Source organism: Marmota flaviventris, chromosome 4 (assembly GCF_047511675.1).
Source record: "Marmota flaviventris isolate mMarFla1 chromosome 4, mMarFla1.hap1, whole genome shotgun sequence".
Taxonomy (NCBI): Eukaryota; Metazoa; Chordata; class Mammalia; order Rodentia; family Sciuridae; genus Marmota; species Marmota flaviventris.
The window spans coordinates 54,146,564-54,168,546 of NC_092501.1; the positions used below are offsets into that span (position 1 = coordinate 54,146,564).

General features: G+C 40.4%; 1 protein-coding gene across 1 annotated transcript; it reads right to left on the reverse strand.

Annotated features, from left to right (window-relative positions):
- Window positions 1-7,281: 7,281 nt before the first annotated feature.
- On the reverse strand, window positions 7,282-21,025 carry Srgn (serglycin). The gene is made up of 3 exons (XM_027931197.2): window positions 20,893-21,025; window positions 12,048-12,195; window positions 7,282-8,307 (listed from the first exon to the last, which is right to left on the reverse strand). Exons 1-3 carry the CDS (start codon window positions 20,969-20,971, stop codon window positions 8,046-8,048), a joined length of 489 nt encoding a protein of 162 aa, XP_027786998.1. The 5' UTR covers window positions 20,972-21,025; the 3' UTR covers window positions 7,282-8,045.
- Between the last annotated feature and the right edge of the window lie 958 nt (window positions 21,026-21,983).

A 21,983-nucleotide genomic window follows, 5' to 3' on the forward strand; every position in this document is an offset into this window, starting at 1 on the left:
GCACTCTACCACTGAGCTACAACCCCAGCCCATGTTTTTTGTTTTTGTTTCCGGTACTGAAGATTAAACCCAGGTGTGTGCTTTGCCACTAAGCTACATCCCTATCCCTTTTTACTTTTTATTTTGAAACAAGTTCTCACTAAATTGCCCAAGCCATCCTCAAACTTGGGATCCCCCTGCCTCCCCCCTCTCAAGTGGCCAGGATTACTACCATGTGCCACTGTGCTCAGCTTAGCACCATTTGTTTAAAATACTTTCCTTTCCCATTTAATTGCTTGATGTCTGTCAAAAAATCTATTGAATATATAATGATGGGTCTATTTATGGACTTTGATTCTGTTACATTGATCTTTTTGTTTCTTTATGCAATGTCATACTCTCTTGATAAGTAAAGTTTTGTAGTAAGCTTTGTACTTAGGAAATGTAACTACTCCAACTTATTCTTTTTCAAGAATGATTTGGTTACTCTAAGTTATTTGTATGTCATTATACATTTTTGAATTGTCAGTACACTTCTACCTCCACCACCCCCCCCCCAAAAAAAAAGAAAAGAAAAAAATATCTGCTGTGAGTTTGGTTGGGATTGATTTGAGTCCATGGCTTCACTGGGGTTCTTAAAATGAAAATCGGTACCTTAACAATGTTGGACCTACCAATCCATGAACATTGTGTATTTCTGTATTTATTTAGGTCTTTTTAAGTTTCTCTCAGCAACATTTGTAGTTTTCAGTGCCTTATATATCTTTTGCTAAATTTATCTCTAAGCATTTGTATTTTTGATACTCATAAATGGAATTTAAATTTTCTATTTTTCAATTGTTCATTGTTTGAGCTTATGTGTGTATTTGTGTATGTGTGGTTTTTCTCTCCCCTCTTTTCTTGAATCACCTTTATTTTTAAAATTTTATTTATTTAGAAACTGGGGATTGAAACCAAGGGCCCTTAATCACTAAGCCACATCCCCAGCCCTTGTTATTTTTTATTTTGAAACACAGTCTCACTAAGTTGCTTAGCACCTCACTAAGGCTACTCTTAAACTTGCTGTCCTCCTGCCTCAGCCTTCTGAGTCACTGAGATTACAGGTATGTGCCACCATGCCTGGTTTTTTCTTCAGTCTTCTGCTAATCACATATTGGGTTTTCTGAATTATTAGTTTCTTATTTTTCCTATTTTCTGTCTTTTTATTCTCCCTTCAACATGATTTTTCTAATTTCATGATCCAAACCCTGTAATGACTTTTATTCTGTATTATGAAAGCCATCTTCTAATATGGTCCTCAATGACTTTGCCTTCCAGATTATATGATTATACCATCATATAATCGCTTCTCAAATTCTGTCAGGGTTGCTTTATGTAACCAACAGAATGAGGTGGAAGGGATGATGTGCAACTTCTAAGGCAGCTTCTGGCTTACTTTCTCTTGGATCACTCATTCCTAGAGAAATCAAGTAGCCCAGGTCATATGGCCCAATGGAGAGGTCCAAGTAAGAACTGAGACCTCCTGTAAATAGCAAGCAACATGAGTGCACCATCTTGGAAACTGACCTCCCTCCCTAATGGTGTCTTCAGATAACCAAAACCCCAGCTGACATCCTGAATGACATTCCATGGAAGACCTCCTTAACAGAACCACCCAAGTAATCTCCCCAATTTCAGATCCACAGAAAGTATGAAATTTTAAAAAAAAGTTTACTGTTTTAAGCCACTAAGATTTTTGGTAATTTATTGCACAGAGCATGTAACTAATGCATATTTTTACATTTTAAATTTTTAAGAGTTCTTTCTTATTCTCTGAAAGTCCTGTTTAATTAACATTTTGTCCATGTGAATGTAAAGAAACAAAATATCCAATAATTGACATACAAACATCTAAAAATGTAGATTTTTACATAAGCCACTGATAACAAATTATATAAGTAGCTGAGATTTTTTTTTTACGATATCTTTAATTTTTTTTTTTTTAATGTGGTGCTGAGGATTGAACCCAGTGCCTCATGCATGCCAGGCAAGCGCTCAACCACTGAGCTACAACCCCAGCCAGCTGAAATATTTTGATAATAAAGTTCCTAGCCGGGTGCGGTGGTGCATGCCTGTAATCCCAGTGGTTCAAGAAACTGAGGCAAGAGGATTGCAAGTTCAAAACCAGCCTCAGCAACTTAGCCAGATCCTGTCTCTGAATAAAAAATAAAACGGATTGGGGATGTGGTTCAGTGGCTAAGCGCCCCTGGGTTTGATCCCCCATACTAAAAACATAAATAAATCAAGTTCCTACTTCCCATACATTAATGATAGATCACACTATATCATATTATGGTAATAGGACTTACAATTGATAGGACTTCAGTCCAAAAATAATCATAAGTTTGGTGCAAGTGGTTCTCAAGAGGGAAGGGTCTTCTCCTTAGCAGATGTCTGGCAACATCTGGAGACATCCTGATTGTCAGATCTAGGGGCAGGGTGCAACCGAGCAGCTTTGAGTGAGTGTAGAGATCAGGAATGTTGCTAGACATTCCACACACACACACACACACACACACACACACACAGAAAGAAAGAAAAGGAAAAGAAAGGAAAAAAGAAACAGGGCAGTCCTCTACAACAAAGGAATATCTTGTCCAAAATGCCAATAATGACTAGGCTAAGAAGCCCTGGTTCAGTAAAAACCTGAGAAGACAAATAGAGTTCTGAAAGATCAATTGTATTAATATTTTAAATAGTGACTCAAACAGTAAAACCAACAACATGCTGAGGAAAGAAAGACAAAACACTCCTGTACAATCAATCATTCCCTTCTCTTTGCTGCCTTGTCGTTTTTGTTTATAATTATTACAGATTTGAAAAATATCTATAAGATAAAATGTATTGCAGTTATTTGTTTTTCTTCCATTAAATGGTGAGTAGTCTGGACAGTTCATTCCTGGTGGCTTGGTCTTCAGTGGGGTTTTGTTGATTATAAAATATCAGAGAAGAAAACTGACTATGAAATAGAGTTACTCAAAAGTACAAATTGAAAGACACCACCAACCCTACACCTCCCACCCCCAGTCAAAAGAATAATTATTTTTTTGTCTTTTTTGGAACTGGCAATGGATCCCAGGGCTTTGTGAATGTGAGACAATTGTCATTGAATTACATCTCAGCCCCTAAAAAGAGAATTCTTAAAATCAGGGTAAGCTGGGAGCAATGGTGCATGCCTATAATCCCAGCAGCCAGGAGGCTGAGACAGGAGGATTGCAAGTTCAAAGACAACCTCAGCAATTTAGCAAGACCTTCAGCAACTCCTAGAGACCCTGTCTCTAAGTAAATATAAAATAGGGCTGGGGATGTGGCTCAATGGTCAAGTGCCCCTAAGTTCAATCCCCCACACCCCAAAATAATAACAACAACAACAGATTTACTAATGGAAAGATCAGGATAGAATTTAACAACTGTCAACTGGGGATGGGGCTCAGCAGTAGAGTGCTCACCTAGCATGTGCAAGGTCCTGGGTTCGATCCCCAGCACCACATATAAATAAAAAAAGGTATTGTGCCAACTAAAAAATAATTATTAAAAAAAAAGAATTTAGGGGCTGGGGTTGTAGCTCAGTGGTAGAACGTTTGTCTAGTACATGTGAGGCACTGGGTTCAATCCTCAGCACCACATAAAAATAAATAAATAAAGTATTGTGTCCATCTACAACCAAAAACAAAATATTAAAAAAATTAAAAATTTAAAAAACAGAATTTAACACCTGTCACCATAAATAAGGTGTTATAAAGATAATTTCTATGAGTTGGGTTTTATGAGAGGCAAACTTAGATGAAGAATAACATGGGGTTGTTTATTAGGGTGTGATCTTAGGGTCAACACCCAAGCAGTATTAGAAGGGAGAAGGATTAGGCAGGAATAAACTGAGCTATAGTATAATCACAACAAGGCTTCAGCTGATGCCATAAAGAGTTTGGAAGCTGAGCTATCCCTTCAGAGTTGTTGTAATTGGAGCATGAATTCTGAGCCTTTATTACCCCCACATTGATGAATCTTCGACTGCGACTGCGAGCTATCCAGAGAAGGGACCATGACATTGGATGAGGTGGCTCTCTTCATCAGCCAACCTTCCCAGAAGCTGGAGGAATAAGTCCTCCAGTCCTGAAGAGGGAATCTGAGCAACACAGTCCAGCATCCATACAAGTTCATCCCTGTGCCACTCCAAACCATTTGCTTCATATAAGTTCAGCTCCTTCAAGACACTAGAGGACTCTTTTCCTGGGAAAAACTTAATGAGGGGAAGTTTAGTGGAAGGCAGTACAGGCTGCTACCTTTGCAGCTCCTATCAAGACTACAGTTAAGCTGGGCATGTGGTGCACACCTGTAATCCCAGCAGTTTGGGAGGCAGAGGCAGAAGGATTATGGTTCAAAGCCAGCCTCAGCAAAAGTGAGGCACTAAGCAACTCAGTGACACCCTGTCTCTAAATAAAATACAAAATAGGGCTGGGGATGTGGCTCAGTAGGCTAGTGCCCCTGAGTTGAATCCCCAGCCCTCACCAAAAAAAAAAAAAAGACTATAGTTGATAGTTGTGTGCCTTATGACACATGCCTACAATCCCAGTGATGCAGGAGGCTGAGGCAGGAAGATCGCAAATTTCAGAACAGCCTTGGCAATTTAGTGAGGCCCTCAGATTCTGTCTCAAAATATGAAAAGGCTAAGGATGTGTGTCAGTTGTAAAACACCCCTGGGTTCCATCCTTAGTGACCCCCTCCACAAAAAAAGCTACAGCCGATACTCATCAAATTTCTCCTCTATTTTAAATGACCTGTTTTTATTTCTCATCTTTGGTTATCACCTCTGTTTGGTTGGAGGGCTGACCCAGATCTTCAAACATGAGGATCTAAGCTGATGGTTCTTCTCAGACCTGGCTGCTGAATTTACCCATTTACCACCTGAACTGGGTAAGGAAGTACTAAAGGAAGCTTCAGTCATCACCTGAATGTAAACCCAGTCCATTCGGTTCCCACCGTGTAGCAGTGGTCTTATTTCCCACTCATGATCAGGTCTGTAACCCCACCAAGATAGTGACTTTTCTTGACTCATTCATTGGCACAAAGAGTTTAAAGTGCCATACTTTAAGCTTAACCACTGAGCCTTTTTTTATATTTTATTTAGAGACAGGGTCTCGCTGAGTTGCTTAGGACCTCACTAAGTTTCTGAGGCTGGCTTTGAACTTGTGGTCCTCCTTCTTCAGCCTCCGGAGCCCCTGGAATTCAGTAGGACTCTTATGGTGCCCCCCGGTGGAAATATATACCCCAAAGAACCATAACATCTAAATCTGCAAAACAACATTGCAGTGATGGGAAGTGAGGTTTGATGCAAAGTGAACCTCTCCGATTTTCACTCCTTAGTTCTTGGACCCACATAGTCTATCTATTAAGGACACAGTAAAATTTTTGATTTAATATGTACTCTGCATTCTGGAGGTTGGTGTTCCAAGTCAGGTGATGTGGTATGTGATAAAACCAGTGGGTCCCACAGTCATATGCCCAGGGCTGCATCTCCTTTTGTAATGTCATGATGCAATGTTCTATGAAAAATCCTGTTGGTGAATCACTCTGTAATCATTTAGGTATTAATGCGCCAGAGACCCCCTAGGGAAGGAAAGGCAAACCTGTACCTGAAATACAGGTCTGTCCCTATGTACAAATCCCTTGAACCTCCAGGATAGTAGGGATCTGTTATAGTCAACTTGCCACCTAGGGCTTTCAGAGATGATACCATATCAGTGGCTCAAAGTGACCTAGCACATTGGACATTTGGCAGCATCAATAGCTAGACGGTCAGTGGGAGCCTCCATTCCTGCCATTTCCATGAGCTCATTGTGACCCATAACAGAGACTGATATCTGTCAAGTCATCTTATCTATCCAATAGCTTACTGCCTCTTCTGCAATGGATATTTTCTGATAGGCATTAACATCCAATACAAAAGTCTTCACACGTTGTGACTTTGCTCAGTGACCCATACACACGTCTTTAACCCAGACTTCTTTCTGTTCAAGGCTCCTGACCAACTGACACAAACATTCACCACTGTCCATGAAACTGCATAGATATCCCAACCTCCAGCTGCTCTTCTTTCCACATGTAGGAGATAACCTGGAATAATTCCTGAAACTTTGCCACCGGGAGACTTCCTCCCTTGACCGTTTTTCAAAGTCACTCCTAATGGGTACAGTAGCACAGCTGCCATCCCTTTTTGGCTTGTTTCTACATCCTAGGCCAATCCATGTGAACAAAGCTTGAGCTCAATCCTACTCTGATGGTTGGTCATAAGGAACTCCATGTATGGCCATGGATGTGAGCTGAGAGGGAGGTATTGGCACATCATGGGTGATGACACAGGTCTGGTCAGGGACTCATGATCTACTGATACAATGGACCACTGTGATGTGACATTCTGGGAAATGTCCTGCCAGTCCGGGTCTTTTTAGTCCATGTTATGACAGGGTGGAAGTATTAGCAACGATTTGGGAAGAGACTGTAAATGTACTCTGGGGCTGATTCTAAGAGTAGGTCAACTCTTTCTGATCCTCTTTTTTGGAGATTTATGGGATAGAAAAGCATTTGCCAGATCAGTGACTGCCAACCACATTCCTGCAGCTGTGCCACTGCTCTAGCTGGCACAGCTGCTGCAGTAGAGCTCATATCTGCCTGGACATGTGATAGTCTACTGTCACCCTCCAGGATGCACCTGGATTCTTCATGGCCCAGACTGATGAATTAAATGGAAACACATTGGAGACCAGCATTCCTTTACTCTTTAGGTTTTTAAAGATGCTACTAACCTCTAACATTCCCCTAGGACTGTTTTTGATTTGTTGGCATACAGGGAGAGAGACAGCTTCTCCTATTACACAGGTCAAGAAACCAGTGTGGGGGCTGGGGTTGTGGCTCAGTGGTAGAGCGCTCGCCTAGCATGAGTGAGGCCCTGGGTTCAATTCCTAGCACCGAAAATAAATAAATAAATAAAGTCTATTGACAGAAAAAAAAAAAAAAGAAAGAAACCAGTGTGGGAGTTGTGCTAACTACCAAGCATATCCATTTAATGATATATTTAAGGATTGGAAAAATGATCCCTGTGAGCCAGACCTGGGTCAAGATTCCATTTGAGTACCTGACCATCATCCATCCCCATCAACAGGGAAGCCATGATTGAAAGTTTAAATTTAGGACTTTTAGAGAAACATCTGATCAAAAATAATTATTCCCCCAGTTTACAACAAGAGATCCCAGACAGCTTAACCCTTTGGTTATACTTCTGCTTTAATAGAATAACATTTGAAAATGAAGATATCCAGTGGTAAAAGGTAAAGCAGGATGCGATACTGAGAAGCACAACTGTGCTTTAACTGGGGTCCTAAGTTTTTAATCGTAATAATCACACTTCAGCTGAACAATGTCCTCTAGCTTTGCAACACACCCAACAGTAACAGTACAATACCACCCTTAACATTGTACTCCATGTCAAATACCCACTCTATAAATGTACTGTTTCATCTTTTTTTCCCATAATAAAAGGGATAGATCTATAATTCATAATCAGAGTCAGGTGCCTGAAGACTGAGGTATGAAATATTGCCTATCAATTTGCTTCACAGACTGAATTTTTTAAAAACAGTATAATTTTTTCTTCTTTAAAGTAACTTCATGTAATGGGAGTCTAGTTCATTTCATAATGATGTTGGTTGAACAAGATAACCAAAAAAATTGCAAGTATTAGGCTGGGATGTAGCTCAGTGGTAAAGTAGTTGTCTCTTATGTGTGAAGCCCTGGGTTTGATACCCAGTGCCAAAAAAGAAGGTATTTTTCAGAAAAATAAGACCGATAACAGCATTAAAGCATAATCCTTTAAGAATTCATGAGAAATAAAGGTGATAAAGTTTAAGGTTTTTTTATCAGATGTTTTAAAATTTCCATAAAACTCTTTGTCCCAAGACTGATCATTTAACCATGGTACACAAAATACACTGAATACATCGCCTGGCATCAAGGTGGGGAAACCTTCATTTTTATATAATGAAATCCTCTTCTAATCCTTCTTGACCCAAGTTGTGGTTGTCTGAGGGCTGATTGCTCTCGAAAGACCTGAAGTTGTAATAGAAAGCATCATTTTCAGCAACTGGTTGGTATTCCTGTTCCATTTCATTTTGGAAACCATTTCCAGAGCCACTTCCAGATCCTGATCCAGATCCAGAACCAGACCCAGAGCCTGATCCAGAATAGTCCTCAGAAAGGGGGAAAACATCATTCAAGTTCTGGAATCTTTTCATTCTGAAATATGAAAGAAAAAAAAACATAGTAAAGTTTGTTTCATAGGGAATATAATCATAATACTTTTATGATAAAGAAATAAATGCAGCCAAATTAAGAGTTTAGCTCTTTAAGTCTCTAAATTATTGAATGCTATAAAACAAAAAACCAAGTCAAGCAGGGTGTTTAATCACTGAGTTATATTCCCAGCCCTTTTTTATATTTTATTAGACACAGGGTCTCACTAAGTGGCTCAGGGTCTTGCTAAGTTATTGAGGATGGCCTTGAACTTCTGATTCTCCTGCCTCAGCCTCCTGAGCTTCTGGGATAACAGGCATGTGCCACCATGCCCATCCTTCACATTCAATTTATCACCCCCCAATATATCCCCAAATTAATCTGCTTCCAATCTGCATTCATGAGCTGAAGGTGCTGAAGGGTGGGGCTTATGCATCTGAGTGTGCTCCTTAGAAGTCAAGTGAGCAACCAAAGATCAAAGCAATGGTGCCATCTCTCCTTAGGAGATTAGAGCATGGCATCAGAGACTAAAGTTGAGCATCACATCCTGCGGATCATTTTCACCATGAAAATAATAAACCCAGGTCACAATCAATTGGAGTTTTCAGTCATGCATGGATTCAATAAATATATCTGTTGAATAAGAACCATAGAAGAGATCCCTGTTCTGAGTGTCTGGGAAAGAACAGGAATAGATAGATGAGGTCCTTGAGGTCCCTGATCAAGAAACTTACTTTCTTTCTTTTCTTTTTTTGTACCAGGGATTGAATCCAAGGGCACTTAACCATTGAGCCACGTCCCTAGTCCTTTTTTATATTTTATCTAGAGAAAGGGTCTCACTAAGTTGCTTGGGGCCTCAATAAATTGCTGAGGCTGGCTTTGAAGTTGCAATCCTCCTGACTTAGCCTCCCAAGTCACTGGATTACAGGTGTGCACCTGACTCAAGAAACTTTTAACTTAGTGGAAAGACAACAAAAAGTGAATAAAAAATCAAGAAAACATTAAGTGGTGCAGAGAAATGAAATAGAGTAATGTCACAGAGGATGCCATGTGGCTACTTCAGCCTGGGGGATCAGATTTGGTAGTTATTGACATATAAATGGTGTTAAAAGCCAGGTAACAGGAGGAGGTCACCTAGCGAAAACATGTAGATTGAGAGGAGGACCCACAACAGCCGGGGCCACACCAGTATATAAAAAATTCAGCATAAGAGAAAACAGCCAGGGAAGGCAGGAGGAAACCATGATAAGGTGGGGTATGGAAGCAAAGAGAAGCAAGAATTTGAAAAGAAGATGCTGGGTGCGGCAGTGCACGTCTGTAATCCTAGCAGCTCAGGAGACTGAAGCGGGAGGATCACAAGTTCAAAGCCTGCCTCATTAACTTAGTGAAACCCTGTCTCTAAATGAAAAATATATAAAAGGGCTGGGAATGTGGCTCAGGTGTTAAGTCCCACTAGGTTCAGCCTTTGGTACCAGAGAGAGAGAGAGAAGATACCTAAATAGGAGACACTAAAGTATGCCTGAAGCCTGCTGGGAAGAAGATACTGGGTTCAGAGAGGTAATTGCAGAATTGAAGTTGTAGAGAAGGTGGTGTGAATGGGGATAGGATACCAGACACAGAGAGGGTTGACCTTAGAAGTTGCAACAACCAAGGCCCAATCGGGAAACTTCTCTAAATATTTAATACAAAGGGCACTGCTTATGCATGTGTTCAAGGAGAAGTGAAGCCAAATAGAGGATGATGTGGTAATTCAGAGATTAGCAACAGCAAGAAAGTACTTTCCTAGTGAGCTAGAGGGATAGCAGAAGACTGATATTATCTGAGCCCAGAGACCAGGGGCATCCAGTGGGAAATGCAGCCACTATATGACAAACCCATGCCAGAGGTGCCTCTTGAGTTCTCTTCCTGCTGGCCTCCCCCATCTCTCTTTTGTGCCCCCATTGGCCCACAGTCAGCCACAAACCTGAATGCTTCAGGAAAGCAGACCACAGGGATCAGCCCTCCCCCACCCACATACAGAGCAGGACCAGGAAGGACAAGGGATGGATCAGAAGGCAAGGGGCCTGCGTTAGGCACAGAAGCAGAGACCATTCATCCATAATGACAGGAGGAAAATCAGAGTGTTGGAATGAGAAGCAAAGTTACTGGCTTCAGGAAGGGAAGATCACAGAGGTTATAAGAGAGAAGAAATGATGTGAAGAGAGGTTTTGGAGCTAGGTGTTGTGGCTCACGCCCGTAGTCCCAGCTACTGGGGAGGCTGAGGCAGGAGGATTGCAAATGGAAGGGCAGTCTCAGCAACTTAGGGAGACCCTGTCTCAAAATTTTTAAAAAGCAGGAGGCTAGAAGTAGCTCAATGGTAGAATGGTTGCCTGGCACATATAAGGCCCTGGTTCCTTTCCCAGTTAAAGGGAAAAAAAAAAGAAGAAGAAGAAGAGTTGTTTTGGAGAATTTAAGTTATTCTTCTAATATTTTAGATTTAAATGAATTATTAGTGAAACCTATGGCTTAAAGAAATGGAGAATGCTACAATATTAAGTTCAGACTTCATGCTATAAACTTAAAGTAAGAACACAGGGCAGGACTACAAAGTTTCATTCTGATCTAGGTTTGAGCCTGAAGATTTAAACTTTGATGATAATCATTTTTTTTTCACCCATCTTTGCTATAAACTATATAATTTTGATATTCACTAAAGTAAATGACTTATGTAATTCAACGTTTGGTTACTTACGAATTCCTATTGGCACTGTTTGCAAGTTTAAGCAGGCTTTGTTGATCAAGAAGGGGTTTGGGTTTTGTTCTACATGGCATGCCATTTATTTTTTTCTTTCCCATTTTATTAATCACCCCCAATTCCAGGACATTTCTAATCATCCTCCCCCACAAAACCATACCCAGTAGCAATCACTCCTTAGTCATCCCTCTCCCCAGTCCCTGGCAACCAGCAATCTACTTCCTGTCTCTAGGGGTTTACCTATTCTGGACATTTCATGTAAATGGTATCATATAATATGTGGCTTTTTGTAACTGGCTTCTTTCTTCTGTTTAATGTTTTCAAGGCTCACCTATGTTGTAGCAGATATTGGTACTTCCAGGTTTATTTATTTATTTATTTATGGTACTGGGGATTGAACCCAGGGGTGCTCAATGACTAAGCCACATCCCCAGCCTTTTTTTTTTTTCTTTTTTTAATATTTTATTTAGAGACAGGGTCTTGCTGAGTTGCTTAGGGCCTCACTAAGCTGTTGAGGCTGGCTTTTAACTTGTGACCCTCCTGCCTCAGCCTCCTGAGCCACTAGGATTACAGGCATGCATCCCTGCACCCAGCCATATATCAGTATTTCATTCTTTCATGGCTAAATAAGTTAAATAATATTCTATTTTACTGACGTAGCACACTGTTTATTTATTAGAATACCTGATGGACTCCAATTGAATTTTAATATAATATACTCTATGTACATAAATAAAACAATCTTTAGTCATTTTTAATATCTGTTGGTGAAAAGCACTCAATGCTTGTCTGTCACCCACAACAAACCTTGCAAAAACAGACAAAATACGTATTCTTGCTCATCTTGTATACCAGCGTATATGGTACAGTTCTACCAAGTACTGCACAGTAAAATCCAAACTTCCAAAGCAGAAGCTTAAAGCTTGGTGTGGAGGTCCTCCAACTTCCACTTCAAGATTTCACTAGACATTGTGAAACTATAACCTCTGTAAAATCAAAGTTCACTTACGGAAAAGGGTCAGTCCTTGCAGGGAGGATCCTGTTAGACTCGCCTGGAGGGAGGTTGAACAGGGGTCCCTTTTCATCGATGCAGTTTGCAGAATTACTGTCGGGACTGCAGCGTACCCACTGGTACCTGGCTCTCCGCATAGGATAACCTGCCCGAACAAGGAACCCGTGAGAAATAAGTATCTCTTCCACAGCTTTGAACTGCTCTGCTGTTAATTAAATGGATTGAAACCAGAAGTTTTTAAATTAAATGGATTCTAAATTTGGTAGAAGGTGCAGCACAGACAGGTTTAATGTCCATTAACAAAATAGCAGCTCCCACTCTGCACTAGCCTTTTGTAAATGTTTTTTGTCCCCACAGCATTCCCATAAAGTAGCAGAGAGTTTAATATTGATGTCAGCTGCCTGCAAGCAAATCCTGACTCTGCTACTGGCTAGTTATGAAACCTAAACTTCCTAGAACCCCTGCTGTAAAATGCAGGTCTTAATAGTATCATAAGCTTGTCACAAAATTAAATTGAAGCCGGGTACAGTGGTGCACGCCTGTAATCCCAGCAGCTCAGGAAACTGAGGCAGGAGAATCACGAGTTCAAAGCCAACTACAGCAAAAGCAAGGCACTAAGCAACTCAGTGAGACCCTGTCTCTAAATAAAATATAAAATAGGGCTAGGGATGTGGCTCAGTGGTTGAGTACCCCTGGGTTCAATCCCTGGTATACCCCAAAATAAAAATTAAATCAAAAAAATCATGAGAAAACTTTAACATAGTGCCAGGTACATAGTAAACAATGGATAACATTAATTATTATTATTATTTATGTGTAGGGTTTACTGGAGATTGAATCCAGAGGTGCTCAACCACTGAGCCACATCCCCATCCTTTTAACTTTTTATTTTGAGACAGGGTCTCACTAAGTTGCTTAGGGCCTCACCAAGTACCCCAGGCTGGCCTTGATCTTGGTGATCCTCCTGCCTTAGCCTCCCAAGTTGCTAGGAATCCAGGTGTGTGCTATCATGCCTGGGACTATTATTATTTTTGTGCTATTATCTCCTCTTTTCACATTGGAAAATTGAGGCCACAAAGGAGCTTAGTAGAAGATCCAGGATTCCAACCTATACCTGATCCCAAAGTCAGCCTCTTTAGAGAGATGAGACAAATCTGGTTCAGAAAGGTTAAGAAGTGCACTGAGAAGTATCTAAGCCATTAGAGAGTGCTGGGGCTTATGTTTTAGGACCATACAGGATTCTTGGGAATGAAAAGTAAATCAAAACTCTTTCTCTTCAGAGATTTCACAAGAAGACTAGCCTATTCACAGAGGAACAGAGAGGTTGCAATAGTCAAGTATCTCACTGCTTCTTTGAATTTAAATTCTATAGAAAAGTCTCCAAATCTGGTATTCTAAGGTGATATGATATATAGGACCCTTTATTAATTCATGAAACACCTTCTTCATGACTCAGTTTAGCAAGGACAGAAGCTTGATGGTGAGAAATACCACGCCATCCTGCAAACAGTTCATCTCCTCCCCGCCCCAGTGCACATTTTATTCAAACAAGTGCTTCGAGCACTAGTAATCACCTAGCAAGAAGAAGCATGGCTGCAATTCTTGCAAAGCAGAAAAGCCCAGCACAAAACAATATAAATGCTTGGAAAAATGACAAGGTGCTCACTAACCAAACAGCTAAACAGTAGTTGTTGCCAGGAGCTGAGGTGCCTATAATCCCGGAGGCTGAGGCAGGAGGATTGCAAGTTCAAAGCCAGGAACTTAGCAAGATCCTCAGCACCTTAGGAAGACATTGTCTCAAAATAAAAATAAAAAGGGACTGTGGATGTGGCTCGGTGGTTGAGCACCCCTGGGTTCAATTCGCAGTACCAAAATAATTAAATAAGTAAGCAAATAAATAAAAAAAAAATGAGTGAAAAGGTAATGTGGAAAGGGGCTGGGGATATGGCTCAAGCGGTAGCGCGCTCGCCTGGCATGCGTGCAGCCCGGGTTCGATCCTCAGCACCACATACAAACAAAGATGTTGTGTCCGCCGAGAACTAAAAACTAAATATTAAAAATTCTCTCTCTCCCTCTTACTCTCCCTTAAAAAAAAAAAAAAAGAGAACTTGTTTAAAAAAAAAAAAGATACTGTGGAAAATGGAAGAAATTACACAAAAATAACTGGTGGTAGACTCTTTGATGATTTTTTTTCTTTTCTAACTTGCTATAATAGATAACATTCCTCTAAAACATAAACATTTAAAAGACTGACTTGGAAAGAGAGTAAATATTCCACATTTAGTTAGCCAGTTTGCTTCCTTTCTCTTCTCTGTTCGATCACAATCTTCCCCATGGTTCCTGAGTAGAGCTTACAGAGTCTGGTGTGGGAACTAATTGTCCAAAACGCTCTGGGGATAAGGCAGGCAAGATGACATCATGAGGTCTGCCCATTACTGGCCATATGACCGTGGCCAACTTAACCTCTCCACACCTCAACTTCCTCATCTGTAAAATGGGAACCATCATGGATGTAACAGTGAGATGTGAATGTTAGGTTCTTAGAATGGCAACTAGCACCATGGCAGAGCTTTTCAAATGCTAGTTTCTCTGATGAAAATTACAACAACCTACAACTTGAGGATTGTAGAGAGTCCAGAATTTAAATCTGAGTTACCATTCGACAACTTAGTACCTTTCAAATTCTCAAATTATCATCTTTCAAACAGATATTGGGGAAAATTACACAAAAATATGAGAAATACCACAGCAAAGAGTTCCCAGTTAGCTGAGCATGGCGGTGCACACCTGTAATCCCAGCAATTTGGGAGGCTGAAGCAGAGGATCTCTGGTTCAAGGCCAGCCTCAGCAATTTAGCAAGATCATGTCTCAAAAAGGACTGCAGATATCGCTCCCATGGTAAAGAGTCCCTGAGTTCAATCCTCAACACCGAAAATAAAAATAAATAAATAAATAAAAATACGAGTTTCTGTTTAGGTGAAATAAAATTATGTGAAGCATCTAACACAAGCTTTTGCACATAATAGATATTGAATATATTTTATCTCCTTTTCTGATTCTTTCCTGAGGCAGTAATAATGTGGCATCTAATTAGGGCTTAGGAAACTCCTAGTTGGTGAGACAAAAATCAAACATCTCCCCCAGCAGAGGGCGATGTCTTCACACCTATGGGGTCCAGACCTCACTATCCAATTGAAACATGAAGCCAGCTAATGCAATCAGAGATGTTTCAAAAACAGGTAAAATTAATTTTAATATAGTCTATTTAACTCATGTTTTAGGATATTATCACTTAACACATAATCAATATAAAAGTTGTTTTTTTGTTTTGTTTTGTTTTTTCAATACTGGGGGCGAATCCAAGGACTTGAATATGCTAGGCAAGTGCTCGGTCACTAAGCTCCACCCCAGCCCCAGGATAATAGTTATTACCAGGGAATTTTACATTCTTATTTTTCAAACTAAGTCTTCAAAATAAAATATACTTCATATTCACAGCATGTGTCAATTTGGACTTGTTATATTTCAAGAGTTTGAAATACATTGAATAGCAAGGTGAGAAAATATTTTCTTGGATAGGAAGTTAAACAGAAAAATTAAATTTATTTAGTTTATTTATTTTTTTGGTGCTGGGGATCAGACTCCAGGCCTTATGCATGCTAGGCAAGCACTCCCCCCGTACCCCTAAATGAATGCTTTGAGGGGGTACCCCCGTGAAAGACTGCATCTTTTCACTAGTAGAGCAGCTCTAACTTTGACAAATTTATTTTTTAGTTGTAGTTGGAAACAATACCTTTATTTCACTTGTTTATTTTTATGTGGTGCTGAATATCGAACCCAGGGTCTTGCACGTGGGAGTCAGCGCTCTACTGCTGAGCCACAACCCCAACCCCCCCCAACATTTATTTCTAAAATACAAAATTAGCCCCCAAGTTCAGAACTTTGAGCTGCTTAACTCTTCCTCCCTGTTGCTGAGGATGGCTTTGAACTCTGGATCCTCCTGCCTCAGCCTCCAGAGCTGCTGGGATTACAGGCATGCATGACTGTGCCCAGATTAGAAGATGTTCTAAAAATCAACTATGGGGATGGTTGCACAGTTCTGTGAATACACTAAAAATAACTGAATTATAGACCTTACTTTGTTTTTTTTTTTTGCAGTGCTGGGATTGAACGTAGGGCTTCTACATGCTAGGCAAGTGCTCTGCTGCTAAGACACACCCCTGGCTCAAACTATATACCCTAAAATGTGAATTGTATGGTATATGAACTCCTGCTTAGTAAAGCTGTTAAAAATCAGAGATAGGACTGGGGATGTTGCTCACTGGTAGCACGCTCGCCTAGCAAGCATGAGGCACTGGGTTCGATTCTCAGCACCACATAAAAAATTAATAAATAAATAAAGATATTGTGCCCACCTAAAACTAAAAAATAAACATTAAAAAAAATCAGAGATAGAAGTCTCCCACTCCAAAAGTCTATTGAATTTGTTGAAGATATTTTAAAATAAAGAACAAGGGCTGGGGTTGTGACTCAGCAGTAGAGTGCTCACTTAGCACGTGCAAGGCCCTGGGTTCGATCCTCAGCACCACATAAAAGTAAATAAATAAAACAAAGGCATTGTGTCCGACTACAATTAAAAAAATAAAGAAAGAGCAGTTATAGACACAAAATTCCTGACATAGTTATCCACAGGTGCTGGCAGGATGTAAAAAGTCAAGGTTCTAACTCCTGAAGTTGTGAGAGTACCTTGACTTTCTTTTACTTGAGATAAATTTCTCACGATTATCGTAATCTTAAAAATAAAAGAAAATGCTCTCCTAGTCAGAAACATCTTCATAGAAGGATCTGCTTCACAGAGGATCTGCTGGTTCATTGTGTATGGATTCCAGGGAAAAGTATGATTTTTATTAAGAATTCCTTCCAGCTGGACAAGGTGATGCACACCTATAGTCCTAGCAACTCAGGAGGCTGAGGGAGGAGGATTACAAGTTTAAGGCCAGCCTCAGCAACTTAGTGAGACCTGTCTCAAAAAATAAAAAGGGTTCAATCCCCTGTACCCCCAGCAAAAAAAAAGAAAAAATCCCTTCCCTCACTGTCCTCCACTTCCCCCACACCCACACACATACCCTCACTAGCTCTGCTTGATCAACATACACTCTATGAGTAAATGTTATCAAGCAACTTTCTCCAGTAGTGCCTCTGTATTTTTTTATATGATAGTAACACTTTTTCCCCTAACATAATCACTATTTACTAACTTCCTATTCTTAATGGAAACGTATTGCAAGTGTGTTACAGAAGCTTAAGCAGAAACTGTCATAAAGGGGGCGGGATATTTGCTTCACTCAAAATGGGTGCATTTAAGCAACTGTCATTATCTAAGTTGACGTTACTTCCTACTGGTCTACAATTCCACAAGATGGATAAACTTCCGACTCTTGCATGGTTTGACAAGTTATAAAAAACTCCAAGTTTAGTTTCAATTTCTCCCTCAAGTCAGTAGTAAACATAGCAAGGGCGATAGTCAAAGAAAGGGTTTTGGTGTTTTCGATTGTTTTTTGTTTTTGTTTTAATACTAGGGATTGAACCCAGGGGCACTCAGCCACTGAGCCACATCCCCAGCACCCCCCCCCCTTTATAAATACACACACACACACACACACACACGTATATAGATTAGTTGTAGTTGGATACAATACCTTTATTTTATTTATTTATTTTTATGTGGTGCTGAGGATCGAACCCAGCGCCTTGCATGTGCTAGGTGAGCGCTCTACCGCTGAGCCACGACCCCAGCCCCTCCCCCCAGCCCCTTTTTATTTAGAGACAGGGTCTCCCTAAGTTGCTTAAGACCTCACTAAATTGCTGAGGCTGGCTTTGAACTTTCAATTCTCCTGTCTCAGCCTCCCAACCTACCAGGATGACAGGCAGGCACCATGATGCCCAGTGATTTTTTTTTTTGTTGTTTTAAATTTAAAAAACTTCTAATCAACAACAAGTTAATGCTAGACTTGACGTTGGAATGACTACTTCTGCCATTAGTCAGTTGCAATGGGCCTTGGGCAAAACCCACACATATTTTGCAAGAGGCTGATGTAAACAGCAAATGAGATGATGAATTTCAGGTCCAGTTTTTTTTTCTCTACCAATTGGTGCTAATTCCTCCTCCCTAGGAATGTGATGATCCTTACCAGAGAATGGGTGTGAATGCCCTTTACAAACAGCTGCACATGTGGGTGGGATCAGTACTGTGCTCTAGGAGACAGTGTGGTGGGAACACACGGGCTAGCCCTGGTCCCTTGGTCACACCTGATCATGAATGTTCCATTTTCTTTATTTACGGGCATCTTTGAAAAGAAAGGCTGTAACACAGCGCTAGGATTCAGACCTCATTAATAACCCCGTGGAGCCTACATGAACTAGATTAGCCATCTGTGCTCTCCATCCTCTGTCACACGTCACGGCACTTCCATTTCTTTCCACTCAGTGGACAGTTTTACATTCATGTGTGTATTGGGTTTTTAAAAACAATTATGTGATAGCTGAAGTATATCCCTTGCAGAATTCATATGTTCAAGTCCTAACCTCATAATGTGACATAATTTGGAAAGAGGATCATTGCAGATGTGGTTCAGATGAAATCATTAGGGTAGCCCCAATCCAATATGACTGGTGTCCTTATCAGAATAGACCGTTAGAACACAGATGTGTGCAAGAGAGGCCACGTGAAGACCAAAGGGGAAGGCAGCATCTATAAGCCAAAGAGAAAGGCATCAGAAGGAAACCAACCTAGCAAAACCTTGATCTTGGATGCTAGACTCCAGAACTGTGAGGAAATGAATTTCTGTTGTGTAAGTCATGTGGTCTGTGTTACTTTGTTATGGCGGGCCAAGCAGACGAATGCAGGAACCTAAGAGGGGTTGAAGGTGCTCAGCAAAAGCACACCAAAAGCCTTGCTAATCTAAAACCAGTAAATTCAGTAAACTTTTTTTTTTCTTTTCTTTTCTTTTTTTTTGTACCAGGGATTAAACCCTGGAACACTTAACCACTGAACCACATCCCCAGCCCTTTTTATATTTTTAAATTTTGAGACAGGCTCTCACTAAATTGCTTAGGGCCTCACTAAATTGCTGAGACAGGCCTTGAACTTGCGATCCTCCTGCCTCGGCTTCCCAAGCCGCTGGGATTACAGGCATGCGCAGGGCATGGTAAGTTTTGTTTGTTTGTTTTTTTAAGCTAGGGGAGGATGTTATCCCCTCTCTCTGGCATCAGGTGGGGTGTGGTGAAATGGAGTCCTGGCTCTGCCCTTGGCCTCTTATTGCATCACTAACACGCACAAGGCATCTCTTTTCCCCTCAAGTTCAATGTGAGCACGTGTCCTTGAGCCGAAGCCCAAGTTCCCCTCAGAAATACCCTCATTTTTCAGTTCATTCATTGTCTTCTTTTTGGTTTCCTTTTCTAACGAAGAGCGAAATCTACATAAATGTTAGTATTTTCAACAATTTCAAGATGGTTTCTTTCTTCTGCATACACATAAAAGGAAAGTTTTCGTTTTTGTTCTGGTCTTACCCATTGAGTCAGTGAAAAATGTGACACTTTGGGGAAATTTTGAAGATAGAAAAACTTAGGTAGGGATCTACTCAGCACCAATGCATCACTCAAGTCTGTGCCACAAATATGAACCTCACTTAATCTTGTCAAAGCACACGGGTGTTAGGGAATCATTACATCAGGCTGTAGCTTTTCCCAAAAGGATCCAAGAAAAGCTCGTTCTCTACTTTTACACTTTAAAACTAAGAAGATGAAGGGAACTGTTGCAGTAGTATTACTTGCTGTTTTTCCTCTAATGCAATAACTAGAAGATCATGACTTTATGAATTTCCAATATCTGAGGAATTTCTTTGAGATCATTTGTAAGATTTCATTTCCACAGGAAGTAAGAACATGACAGTTAGAAGTCACTTCGAAGAAACAAATCCAGGACAAGCGTGTCACTGTGACTCAACATTTCCTTTACCATTTGGGGGAACTTAATGTTTTCCTACTATAAATTCTGTCATCTACTTGTTAGGCTGGGACCTTCTGCCTTATTATGATTTTTTTTATTTACCAAAAGCAAAAGAAATTGCCTTTTTCTTATAAACTGAGCATTTTCGTTTTCTTAGTCATTAAAAGATTTGAATTGTTTCAGTCCAACTAAAGAGCCCTAAATGATAGATCAAACTAAGAAGATATTTCCAAATGTGATGTTTCTCTGAGCAATAGCTCAAATCCTAATATTCTTTGGGCTTTCTTTAAAACCTAAGGTTTACATTAACTATGTCTACCTATAATCGAATTTACAGTGACAAATTAGAAAAAGAAAAAAAATACACACTGTCAAATTTACCCTAATTAAAAAATAGTATTTCCCAATGTTAAAATGATGACACCACCACAATGCATTCCAACTTGGGGTTTGTGTAGACATCCAGGAATAGGTAGAAATTCCAGAACATTCCAAGGTGCCATCTCCATGGATCAGGCATGTGAGTCCTTTTCCTTATTCCTTTCCTGACCTTTAAAAATTAATAAACCACACATTTTCATCCAAAAACAAACAGCACATTTCAATCATTGTAAGAGTTTATATGGCTGCACCTGCCTCAGAGTTTAATTTTTCTTGGTACCAGACTCAACTGAACTCACACAAAGGAGTTTGGTCATGTTCAATCTTTCGTCTTTGCCTCCTTTCCCACAATATAATACCATCAGTACCTTGTATTAAAATAGTCATTATCATTTGCATGGTCCCTGGGGCTTATGGAAAAGGTTACAGGGGAACAAGTTTCCTGGGTCTTACCTTGGACTGGAGATTCCAAAACCAGGATGAGGGCGAGAGCCAGGGCCAGGCTACTGCACTTGAGGACCTTCTGCATCATGACCAGCTCACTCCAACACGCCAGCCCACGATTAGGAAATGCAGCAGGGTGCTCTCTGTCCCTTTTAGAAAAGGTTCCAAAACCTCAAACCCTGCCCAGAACACACGTCACAGTTTCCTGAACAAATAGAAAGAGATCCACATCAAAACCCAGAAAGAAAGAAAAGGAAAGCAGCAAAAATAACTATTCATACCCATTATGAAACTGCACTGGGCTCTCCCCACGCCTGCTTTCTCTAAAGTTTTGTTGCTTGCCATTTGCCTTAAAAAAAAAAAAAAAATTTTTTTTTTCTTTTTCCATCAAAACAGCAGAATCAACATCCAGGACGGTTTGTTTTTCCTTTCTTCAGGTGACAATCTAAACACAGGTTGATGACTATAGGAGTGAGCCACCAATGATGAGAGGAGAGAGCCAGGTGTCGCCTTCTCATCACTAAGTGCCTTCCACACAAAATGTTCTCGATTTTCTGTTTCATCAAGGAGCAGCCTAACTCGTGAGCCAAGCTCGAGAAGTGTAACTTCCACGTTGGGTCCTCATCCACCACAATGAGTTGTTCCTCATTCAGATAAAGTCTGTTCTTCACTCAGTTTTTGCATTGGCTTCCCTCTGCCCCAAAAGTATGGTGAGGATTTTTTATTACACACACACACACACCAAAAAAAAAAAAAAAACTTGGCTAAATAAACAACAAAAAAAATTATCTTGCATTCCTCGGCTCCTTTATACCAACAATTATGATTTGGTTCCATGCATACCCTTATCTTTTCTCCAAGTAAAAATGTTCAACTTGCTTTTGGGTCTCCTGGCCTTGAATAAGCCAGAAATCAGGAACAAGGGGTGGTTGTCCCCCCCTTGGGTATTGCCTGTAAAAACATGTAAGCCACTTTCCCCACCTCTGCCCTGGGCATATAGGGGTAGAATTTTTCCCTGGTCCTGGGGATGCTGTGCAGATTTCTGGAGGACTGAGACTCCTTATTACAGCCACAGTGTTTTCTGACATATTGTCACCCTG

What these genes read in the sequence shown, in the direction of transcription:
- Srgn (XM_027931197.2), bottom strand. Translation starts at nt 20,971, where the DNA reads ATGATGCAGAAGGTCCTCAAGTGCAGTAGCCTGGCCCTGGCTCTCGCC. An exon ending in TTTGGAATCTCCAGTCCAAG is followed by an intron (nt 12,196 to 20,892) that starts GTAAGACCCAGG and finishes TTGTTCGGGCAG; the next exon opens with GTTATCCTATGCGGAGAGCC. An exon ending in GCAAGGACTGACCCTTTTCC is followed by an intron (nt 8,308 to 12,047) that starts GTAAGTGAACTT and finishes TTCATATTTCAG; the next exon opens with AATGAAAAGATTCCAGAACT.